General features: G+C 35.4%; 1 protein-coding gene across 1 annotated transcript in view; it reads right to left on the bottom strand.

The window, feature by feature from the left end:
• Window positions 1–342: 342 nt before the first annotated feature.
• The window catches only part of OSTF1 (osteoclast stimulating factor 1), a 46696-nt gene continuing 34714 nt past the window's right edge, over window positions 343–12324 (bottom strand). Inside the window, exons 7-10 of the mRNA XM_006918448.3 lie at window positions 11123–11172; window positions 7596–7674; window positions 4807–4905; window positions 343–861 (exon numbers count right to left, since the gene is read on the bottom strand). Of these exons, the coding sequence (XP_006918510.1) occupies window positions 803–861; window positions 4807–4905; window positions 7596–7674; window positions 11123–11172 (287 nt within the window). The 3' untranslated portion in view covers window positions 343–802. The remainder of the gene's footprint in view (window positions 862–4806; window positions 4906–7595; window positions 7675–11122; window positions 11173–12324) is intronic.

Here is a 12324-nt window from a genome sequence, read left to right as displayed (position 1 = left end):
ATAAGAAGGAAATCATTTTTTTTAATTTAATCTTTCAAACCTTAAGCAAACTGTAATGAGTTGTTGGGTTTCTTTACACTAAGTATAACCTTGGAGATAAAACTGATAGTCTCATAATTATTAAAGTTATGTATTTTATTAGAAATGTATCTTATCAATGATTATTGTCTTGACTTTACCTGAAGCAGATAAAGTTGAACAGAAAACTGGTTATGACGATTCTTCTGTGCTAATAAATACAAAATATAATAAAAAAGTAAAATTGGTCTTTACCTAAATATAAATAAAAAGTTTTATTTATTTATCAGCAAAGAATGATACCAGAAAAACAGACAAAAGGAATAAAGTCTCTTAAAATGTTTATTTTTGTCAGAATAATTGACAATTTTCTGTTAAGTCTTTTGGTTTATTATAATAAGCATTTCCCCCCTTGAAAAATCCATTCAAAACATCTCAATCTTTGAGGTAAAGAACTTTAACTAAAAAAACCATCCTGATTTTTTTAAAGAAATAAATTCTTAAAATTCTTTCAGCTTGATAAATAGAAATAATCTCTTCTTACTCTACCCTCGTGAACAAAAAAGTACTTTATACAGCAAAGTATCCAGCCACTTACTGGCAAACAAAGGTGAGAACTATTCATTTACATATTCTACTCAAACACTGTGCAATACTGCCGTGTTTATATAGACTTTTTTTTTTTTTTTTTTTTTAAACAGTTACCAACACTCTTCTGGCAAAGACAGGGTTTTGGAATGGCAAAAGCAACAGAAGTTTTATCTCTTAAAGCTGTGGAAGGGAATTAATCTGAGTCATCTTCATCGAGATATTCCTCAGCATTGCTTAATGTTCGAACGGCATCTAAAAAAAAAAAAGAAACGGAGAGAAAGTAAAAGAGAGAAATTACAAATTGTTTGGATTTCGTTTTCACTTTTAAAACTCCTGACGATTCAACAAATTGCCATCTACTCTCAGACTCAGGGATTGTACTTTACCCAAGGATCTTTTTGAACTTTTGCTTTTCAGCCTCACTGTTGAGTTTCTGCTTCCATGGAGGCTGACAAATACATTTGTCTGCACATTCCTTAGATACACAGAAAAGCAAAGCACATGTTACTAAGTAAGGTACCATTATTCTATCTCACACAAAATGCACCATGACCAGTGTGGAACACACCAGATGCCCCTCCACTCTGACAACCGTGCTTCCAACCTCCTCTTCCAGTGACAAGTGCACACATGTTGGTCAGTCAACAGCCTGCGGCCTGACCTAAAGCCAAGGTCACTGGGTAGAAAGATAACTAACGAGGGGGAAAAAAGGAAGAGAACGAAAGCACCAAAGCTTCAGTTTCATTTTAGAAAACACACAAAAAATAAAGTATAACCAGAAGCAAAAGACTGAAATGAAAAATAAATAAGTTTTGAAATAGAAAGAGCTGAACCCCATCAAATGTAAAATCAACCTTGAACGCGGTACAAAGGAAAGACATTTGATCTTTAACTGTTCACCTATTCAACTCTCTAGTCAAATATCTATAGCAGATTTTGTGGTATTTGAGGTATTCTTTGTCCTTCAGTGGTTACTTCTGCACTTTGTTTTAACCTCATTTCTTCTGTTAGTAAGAGAAAGATGACTTGCCATAGTGCAAATTCTGACCAAATAAAATCCAGAGACAGAAAAAATCCAAGCAAATAAATTCCTTCTGCTTCCTTCCTTTCAAGGACTGCTCTGAGGCAGTTTCTCTGAAAACTTCTCATATGGACAAATGCTGAATGAAGAGCTGTATCTCTTCACAGCCTGGCTTGCAGCATGACCAGCATGGTAACGGATCTCACAGTAGCGCTTCCCATCCTCCTCTACTTCACTTTCATTTCTCCTCAACCTCGCTGCCCTGGACTTACACGTTCCACAAATGTTATCAAAGTGAAAAACTGAATGCAAACAAACAAAAAAAATCATGGCTCCTAACTACTCCATTATGAAAAAACTATGACAAACGAAGCACTAGCACTTAAGACAGAGACAGAGACAAATAATAAATAAATGGTGGAGGGATAAACACAGTAACAGGGATAAATCTCATAGAAATAATGTTAAGTGAAAGAAGTTAGACACAAAAAAGTACATACTGTTTGATTCCATTTATATCAAGTCTGAGAACAGGAAAAACTAATCTATGGTGAGAGAAGCAAGGATGCTGAGGGAGGCTTCTGGAGTATGGGAAATATTCTCTATCTTAATCTGGGTTGTGGCAAGTAAGTGTAAGCACAATAAAAAAAATCATCTACCTGTACACTTAGGAATTATGTACTTTACCTAATGTAAATTATACCCCAATTTTTAAAAGTTGGAAAAAATTTAAGGGTTCGACCCTCAAACATGTCCCTGAACTCACCCCTATATCCCAAAGTTACACTTCATGGAATTACAAGTGAATTGTTTTGTCTCTATAAGAAATCCAAGCTGTGCTTTAAAAAGTGGACGCAATATCAGAATATACCTTTTCCAGCTTAGAGTACATGCTGGCAATTAACTATATGGCCCAATATTCAAATTCTTATTCTAACTAGGATCAAAAGACAAATTAAAACTTTTTAAACTGGATGATTAGGGAAACGAAGCAAGGAAAAAAAAACAAAAACAGAGAAAAAGATAACATGAAAATTGAAATATAAAAATTCATTTCCTCGCCCTATGTGCCAGGCCCCAAGATTACCTCCTTAATGAATCCATTATCTAATCAGCACAAATTTAGAAGGGCAGGCTCAGGACACTTGGAGTAAACAAAGAAATAGAGTACTGAATCTCCCAGCCCTATTTTAAAAGACCACAGAAAGGTGAGGGATAAAGAGAAGAGTTTGCCATCTGCCTCTCCCAGCTGCAGTTGCTCATGTGGAGGTTTCTGGTTGCAGCTCTCCGGAGTCTGAATGGATTTAGTATTTTTCTTGCCTATCACAATCAGGTTCATACTATGCATGAGATTCTGATAACCTTCAGCTCATAAACCTAATTCCTCAGTCAGGACATTCTGAAGATACCCATATAGCAACAGGAAGTCAGTGGCAGAGAAAGGAAGTTAGGCCACAGTCCTGACACAACCAAGGCAGCAAGGAGTAGGAGGTCCACCTCAAGTAAATGTGTCTCTCCCACATGGCTACAGTCAAAATGTAGCTGGGAGCACCACTTAGCTGGTAAATACTTTCTCACTCAGTAGAACCTATTCTACTCATGCATGAGGATTCATGGCTTAAATAATTAAGGAATCCTAAACTTCTTAATGGTTTACACTATATCTGAACTGACGTTAAAAGAAATAAGAATCTGAAACAAACACATATCTGGAATAAAGTACAAAAAAGAACAATAGATTGGTGAGGAGGGCATGATGGGATTTGATGATAGGTGAGGAGGATAATTCTGAGAAGCTTCCTTGATGACCATGAAGAGAAGGGGACTGTGTGATGTTTTTGACTGAAACAGGAAACCCGGGGACTGACTTTATTTTGTTGCTTCTGCTAAGAATGGAATATGGGACAGCATAACATTGCCTCTTCTCATAAATCAAAGGATACCTGAGGGAGAAATAAGTTTTCCCAGGGTTCAAAACGTAATGGAAAATTGATCCGAATGATAAGAATAGAAAATCAGTATCTCATTACACAAGTTCAAGAACTCTGAAAATGATAATACCCTCAAGTTGAAATAAAAACAAATGCACTTAGTCTCTATAATGGAAATTTCTCAAAAGTTGTTTTGGTGATTCTCCAGCAACATGAATCAGTCTAAAGTTTAGACTATAAAGCAATACTAAGAAGGATTAGAATGATTAATAGCAATGCTAAAGACATGTAGAAAATGAGTCCTCCTTTATACTAGTTCCTTTCTAAAAAATAGTAAAAAAAAATATCAATTATTGGTTTATTTTTCAAAGTGATATTACAGTGCCAAATCATCTTCTACCTTTCCTTTTTCTACATTTCTGGGTTTCTCACGGACCAGGAGGTTCATGGTGAATGACAAAGGAAAAAAATAGGAGGATGGGAAGAAGAGTTCAAAGCATATCTTTCTAGCATTTCTTTCAGGAATCACTACATTAGAATGACTCTGGGGAGACACATTCAATAGACTAAAAAACATCCGCTCTCTGAATAGTAATCATGAATGCTTCAAGTGTGTTTAATACCTTTGCTTTCATACCTTTTCAAAACAACCACACAAACTTTTCATTTTTTTCAAATCTATTCTCCCACATCAATAGCTATTTTTATCTTTAAAAATGTGCACCTAAACTCTATCTTTAAAACACCCATAGTACTATGAATAAATGCCGAAATATCTACAAAGTCTAGAATAATTTTGATTATAGTTTAGTGATTCCTTCATCTAAAATAGAAACAAAAAAAATAAAATAAAAAAATAATAAAATAGAAACAAAATACAATCGTGGAGATGTTACATGCTTAATTTAAAAAATATTTATAGAAAACCACTCATCAAAATATGTCTGAAGAAGAGATGGAGACCATGGTTCTCTGATAAGGATTGTAATGGAAAGCAAAGTGACTAGAATTTGATTGTAAGAAACAAAGGAAATACATAAATATTAAGAAAAAATCAATGTCTCGTCAAATGTGTTTGCATAAAGGTATGCTTCTGTGTCAGAGGTTCTGATTTAGACCAAGAATATAAAATCTAACTTCGAAATCACCTGAAGAGTTAATCAAGAAATTTTTTTCCCAAATGCTAAATTGATAAATCTTAGTCATGGTGGCATCATAGGAGAGAGAAGAGTTAAAACCAATTACCTGTTCCCTGTTTCTTTTTCAGGAGAGTCGCACAGGCAGCATTAGTAGCCATGTCCAGGGCCAGCTTCTTCTCGTTGTTTCTTAAGTCTGTTCTAGCACCTTCCCCAACACGAGAAAAGTAAATTAGATGTTTTTGAAGACTTTATAGTAGCAGCCAATCTTCTCCACCAAAACTAATCACTTTCGACAAAACTGGAGAACCTTTCTGGCCCAGAAGTAAGCTTTTTCAAAGCAGAAAAAGCTTTCTCAAAACAGTAATAGTGTATTTGGCATCTTTAATCGGGGAGGTTGTTGCTACACCTGTGATAATTATGCAGAATCAAAATATTACCTTTCCCTTTGAGTCCCTATAGAATTTCATGTGAACTTTTCAATGAGGAGTTTACCGTTGCTATGGTAAATCCCAGATCAGTTAGACCCCAGTAGCTATATGTGCCTCAGCATGAGTGTTTGGAGATTAAATTCAATATGTCCTCTGCTGCTGCTTCTGTTCAAGAAGGTCTTTAGAAAAGAACGTGCAGGTTGAGCTAGAGGGATTAATATTTTATCTGTAAGTATACTCTCATGCAAAATAGCAGAATAGTAACATAATAAAACCCAGAGGCAAATTCATAGTTCCCGTACCCCATCTTCTACTCACTTTTTTCCTTGTCTTCATTGTGTTAAAAATTTTATCAGAATTCATGAATACATTCTCATTGTTAAAGATTAAAAAATACAGAAGTATGCTGAACAAAAGTACATGTCCCATTATAGCTCCCATTTTCCCTGTCCTTCCCCATTTTCAACCTTCTCCAGAGATAACCTTTCCCAAAAAGTGGACATCAGTTTTGTCTCCCTTATGAGCATTAATGTATTAACAGACACATATGTCTGTTAATCATACTAAATACATTGGTCTGTAATTTGATTTTTTTAATTGATGTACAATTGACATATAAAATTATATTAGTTTCAAGTGTACAACATAATGATTTGATCGATATATGTATATATTGTGAAATGACTACAATAAGTCTAATTAAAATCCTTCATCATACAGTTACAAATTTTTTTTAATGCAATGAGAACTTTTAAGATCTATTCTCTTAGCAATTTTCAAATATGCAATACAATATTAACTATAGTTACTGTGCTGTAAGTTAGATCCCTATGACTTATTTTATAACTGGAAGTTTATACCTTTTGACCTCAAGATTTTTTTTAACTCAACAATATATGATGATACTCCTTAGTAGTACGCATACTTATAACTCAATCTATTTAAATGTTTATAAGTATCCCATTTGGTAGCTGTTCCAAAAATTCATTTAATCACTCCTCTACTGAGAGGCACTTAGGCTGTTCCTAATTCTCACTATCACAAACAATACTGCCATGAATCTCTTGAACATCTTTGTTTATATGTATTTCTGAAGGATGATTTTCTAGAAGTGGTACTGAAATATAAAAATATGTACATTTTTAATTCTGTTAGCTATTGTCAGACTGCTTTCCAGGAAGGCTTTACCAGTTTATACTTTCTGCCACAATATACGAGAGTACCATTTTCTTTGCAACCACATCCTCTTCAACAAACAAAAAATAAATGTCCTAAAACTTAAAGGCACAAAAATATTGAGTCAAAAAGAATAGTATATTTAATTAGGAATATAGCAATCTCGTGTGAAAATTTTTGTCCTAAGCAGAATTAGATCTATCCACACTTAGGATTGTATGGAAAACCTCATTTTTTCATTGTGCTACAGTTCAAAAATCCTAAGGGTTAATAGTTCTGTGAATAATCATATCTTACACTAAATTATACTTTAGTACTCATACACATGATTTCTGTTAGGACAGGAAAAGTTCAGAGACAGCTATGCTAGAGAAGAAACACAACCATTTCCTGTGTCCTCCTCAACCAGCGCTGCCCAATAGAAATACAATGTGAGTCATATATGAATTTTCAATTTTCTAGTGGCTACATTTTCTAAAAGTTAAATTCTTTTTAATAATATATTTTATTTTACTCAGCATACCTGAAGTGTTATCACTTCATCATATAACCATTATAAAAATTATTGTGATATTTTATGTTTTTCACTAAGTCTTTGAAATCTGGAGTTCATTTTACACTTACAGCACATCGCAATTCAGACCAGCCTAATTTCAAGGGCTCAGGAGCACACATGGCCAGTGGTTGCCTTAGCAGATAGCACACCTCTTGATGTAACCCTCTATAAGGGTTAATTAATATTTGTGGGACAAATGGATGGATGAATGGACAGATGGTCCATAATTTCACTGTTCCCACTGACTTGTGTAAAAACAGGGAATCAAGGGATCTTATTTCATTCTCTATACATCTAGCACCTGTTCAGCTCAAAGCAGGAAACTGCAGCTACAGCTGTCTTTCTTATTTATCAAGACTTTCTTGTGAGAGTGGGAGCCTCTTTACTCATACAGCTTTCTCAGAGAGGATCTCCTCTGCACAAATACAAACACGCACACATACCCCTTCCTTCTAAAGCCCTTTAGGCCTGCAGAAATGTACATGTTCTTACTAAAATATATGTATTTTTAAAGCTTACCAAGGTTTTAATTTAAAACTAAAAACTTACACAAATCACAATAATTTCATCTTATCATAACAACTCTGATTCAGGCAGAGTAGAGGTTAAAATTCCACTTTGAACATAAGAAGCCTAAGGAGCCTATTATTCTTCCTACTTTTTCAAACAGTATAATTGGATGTAGCCTATTTTTCAGGGTAATCAAAGACCAGATAAACTCAGCACACACTTTACCTTTTTCTAAAAGCAACTGGACAATATCTGCATAACCCTTCCAGGCAGCAGCATGCAAAGCTGTGTCTCCCAACTTGTTCTATGGTGATAAAAAGAGAAAGTAGCATTTTTAAAAGAGTATGGATTGAAAACAAATATAAATTTAGGCTTACTCTAAGTAAATTTGAAATAAAAATAATGTTATAAAATCGTATAAAATTCCAAAGAGGGAAAGGAGATTCAAGGGATGAAAGATGAGTCATTTTGGGAGATGAAATAGGATGGAGGAATAGAAACTGCTGTGGCAGAGCACAAGTGGAAGTGCAGATGCCTGCAAAGACACCAGGAGGAAACAAACAGATTTGCCCCCACAGAAACCTAACATAAATTAGGAACTGAAGATGCCTGGAGACACTGAAGCAAGAATGAGGCATAGGGGTAAAAACAAGGGTACTGGATGAAAGTGTTTATAAGGAGTAACCCCAGATCACCTGCCTCTCTCTTTGCTGCCAGATGACCCAGGACAGATGGTAGAATTACCCTGTCGAGAAATTAAACAGATAGTTTCCAAGCTCATGGACACTTGGTACTAGATAAGGTGGCAATAAGGCCAGAAACTAAAAGCAGGGAGTAAGTGGGAAACCTACAAACTGAACAGTAAGACTGCTCTCCCAGCTGCCTTTTCCTCCCCTGCCCCAGGGTGTATAATCTAGCATGTACCCCCAGGCAGCAGGCTGGAGGTTACTTCTCTGGTGAAGCTCAGCAGCACCACACGCAGAGGAGGGAATAAGTATACATACTGGTATATGGGTTCAACCCAGCAAAACAAACAGGGCCTCGACACTTCACCCTATAAAGAAAACCAACAGCCAACAAGCCCCGCAAGCACACAGAGATTCCAATAAGATTTAAACATGAATAGATAATTAAGACACTAGGTATTCAAAGAAAGCCTCCTATATTTGAGAAAAGACAAAAACAAAATAAATGAATCTCCAAGGAAAAAGACACGGTACCGTGAATAGCAGAAAATGTTTTCAAAAGCTATAATTAACATATCGGAGATATAAGATGATATTGCATAACAAAACAAGAAAAAGATGCTATTTAAAAGTAATAATCAGAATAAAAGAGCAAATTTGGGGTACACAGAATTCTAAGATGGCCCCCAAGACTCCTGCCTGCTGGTACACACTCCCTGTATAATTCCCTCCCCTTGAGTGTGGATGAGACCAGTGAATATAACAGAATATCATTCCCATAATTAGGTTTCCAATCAGCTGATGTTAAGTTCATCAAAAGGAGATTATACATTATTTACAATAGCCAAGATATGGAGGCAACCTGGGTGTACATCAATGTATGAATGAATAAAGAGGTGATACATACATACAATGGAATATTACTCAGCCATAAAAAAAATTTTTTAAATAATGAAATCTTGTCATCTGCAACAACATAGATGGACCCAGAGAGTATCATGCTGAGTGGAATAAATCAGATATAGAAAGACAATTGCCATATAATTTCACTTACATGTGAAATCTAAAGAAGAAAATCAAAAAACAAAACAGAAACAAACTCATAGATACAGAGAACATTTTGAGGGTTGCCAGATGGGAGGTGGGGATGAAGACAGTGGGTGAAAAAGGAGAAGGGATTAAGAAATATAAATTGGTAGTTACAAAAGTCACGAAGATGTAAGGTATAACATAAGGAAATATATACATATAGTCAATAATATTGTAATAACTATGTACGCTGTCAGATGGATATTAGATTGATTGGGGTGATCACTTCCTAAGTTATATAAATGTCTAATTGCTATGTTGTACACCTGAAACTAATATAATATTGTATGCCAACAATAATTGAAACAAGTATTTTAAAAAATAATTTTTAAAAAACAGGGGGGAAAAAAAAAGGAGATTATACTGGGTGGGCCTGACCTAATCGGCTGTGCCTTTTCCAGAAAAAAAAAAAAGATATAGTCAGAGACACACTGTCATGCTGGTCTTGAGGAAGAAAGCAAATAGCCATGTTTTAAAATATCAATAGAGAAGGGTGGTCTCTCAAAGCTGAGGGCCACATTATTACATGTACAAAACTCAATTTTCCTGGCAACCTGAATGGGCTTGGAATAGGATATGAGCTTCAGATGAGAACCCTGCTCCAGCCAATACCTTGATTGCAGCCTGTGAGACCTGAGCAGAGAACCCCATCTATGCCATGCCCATAATTCTGGCCTACATAAAGTATAAGGTTAATGGGTATTGTTTTAGGCTGCTATGTTTGTGGTAACTTGTTATGTAGCAATAGAAAACTAATGCAGACATATGGGGACTTAAAAAAGTAACCAAAATAAAACACAAAGATAAAGGCAAGAAAAATCTCAGAAAAGCTAAGAAAATTGGAGATTCAACCTAAGAGGTCCAACATAACTAATAGGAATTCAGAAGCAAAGAATAAAGAAAATGGTCAAACAACTGGCTATAAAGACTATAAAAGAAATAATACTTTCCATGCTGAGAAAGTTCACCATCATTACTGGGAAAAGACAAACACGGAAGCCCATCATCATGAAATCTTAGAATACCAAAGCTAGAGTAAAGACTCCAACTGAGAGAAAAAGCAGATCACGCACACAAAAAATGGGAACCAAAATGACATCAGACCTCTCAAGAGCAAGCCTAGAAACTAGAATACCATGGAGTCGTGCCTGCAAAAATCCTGAAGGAAATAACTTCAACCTAGAATTCAACCTAGCCAAATAATTGATCCCAACCTCCCATTTCTTGGGAATCTACTTGAAGATATTTTTCAACAAATGGAAGACACAAGATGCAGAAAAGTGAAGACAACACAGGAGAGAGGTGAAAGGTGCTGTTTTTCCCAGGGAAACAGCAAAGAGAAGCAGAGACAAAATTGTTTAGATTAGAGAATGAGGATGGAAGGCTTCAAGAAGTATGATTCCAGGGAGAAAAAGGAAAGCAATTGATTATGTTATACATTTTGGAAAAGTATATGAAGGGAATATGAAACAATATAGGAGTCTTTGTGAGAGTGAGACACACACACACACACACACACCAGCTAAATAAAAGTCAGTAAGTATAAAAACAAAAAGTTCTACACATAACCAAAAACTATGATGTGATACATTGAGAAGACCAGAGGAGGAAAAGCTGGGTACTAGGGTGCTGGAAGATGAGAGCTGGACGGATGATAAACTTAAATCTTCACCTACCAGACAGGATGCCAAAATACATATGAAGATGATAAATTATGAGAATGCTCTATGAACATTTTCCTTAGTAAGAAAGAGCTAAAAGCCAAAAGTGATGCATGAGGAGAAATGCAGTAGGCATTTTGGGCTTTACACAATTTGAACTTTAGTACAATAGTAATTTAACTACGTGCTTGTGATCTTTTGATTTAAGATTTTATGAAAGATAATAAATAAGAAAAGGTAGGTCAAGATAGTAAGATATGACTGTTCACGCCCATAAACCACACAAAGAGAATGACTTCCCCATAAGCAATCTCACCTGTTGGTTCAGTTCAATGTTTGGTTGAGTAAATAGCATTTCTACTATATCTGAAATTCAAATAGAAAAGATAATTTTTAAGAATGAAAAGTAAAAGTCTGACAAGACTATACAGAATAAGTTTTCTTTTTTCCAGAATAAGTTTTAAAAAGAGGATTTTTTAGAAAAATCTTCAAGAAAATTCTTAAAACAAATTTTTCAAAATGTATGTAAATAAATAGATTTAGGTAATTTTTTCTCAAATAATTTGGATTTTGCATTTTCACATGACATCTTTTACAGGAATATTTTTAATGATACTATGATACTTAATATTTATATCACTGACTTGTGTTTGTTAGCTAAAATAAGATGAGCTTCTTTTGGGAGACAACCATTAATTTACCTTTGGCTATGCTATTTAATTTGTTGAGTTCTTTTATTTCTGATTGTTGTTGAGATTAGTGTGTGTGTGTGTGTGTGTGTGTGTGTGTGTGTGTGTGTGTGTTATAGAGAGAGGTAGAAAGTGAGTGTGGTAGATTTTTGGCCAGGCTGAAATACATCTAGAAATCTCATTTATCATTTTTACTACTGATTATAACAGAAAGTTATCAACTAAATCATTACTCATGCAAATACTGTCTTCTCCTGAATCTAACAGTTTGCATTAAAATTCAAATGGAAAATCATGAAAGCATATCGTGGGAAAGGCTAAGCTAGAGGAGTCGATTCTGTCCCTTTCTTTGTAAGATTAGATAGCGGGGTTTGTTTTTATATTGCTGTTCTTTTCCTGTAACCTTTCTAAGCCTGAGAGAGAAAAGGAAGCTTCCACTTTTTCAAGTGAAAGAGGTCCATGTAGAGAGGCTGATGGATCACATTCTACCTACTATTCTACAAAGCTTCCAGGAACAAGGCTTCTGGCTGATGTTCTAAAGCAGGGGTCCCCAACCCCTGGGCCACGGACCGATACTGGTCCGTGACATGTTAGGAACTGGGCCCCATAGCAGGAGTTGACCAATAGGCAAACAAGCAAAGCCTCTCCCCAGTGCCAGCATCACCACCTCAGCTCCACATCAGATCATCAGGCATTAGATTCTCATAGGAGCACCAGTCCTTGGTGCCAAAAAGGCTGGGAATCACTGTTCTAAAGGATTTGGGAAAAAAAAAAAGGATTTGAAAAGAATAACCAGGGTTTTTTTCATTTCTGTGAATCTGCTTCCCCT

Source organism: Pteropus alecto, unplaced genomic scaffold (genome assembly GCF_000325575.1).
Source record: "Pteropus alecto unplaced genomic scaffold, ASM32557v1 scaffold95, whole genome shotgun sequence".
NCBI classification, from domain to species: domain Eukaryota; kingdom Metazoa; phylum Chordata; class Mammalia; order Chiroptera; family Pteropodidae; genus Pteropus; species Pteropus alecto.
Note: the sequence above shows the minus strand (reverse complement) of the source record. Positions and strands in the feature narration are given on the sequence as shown.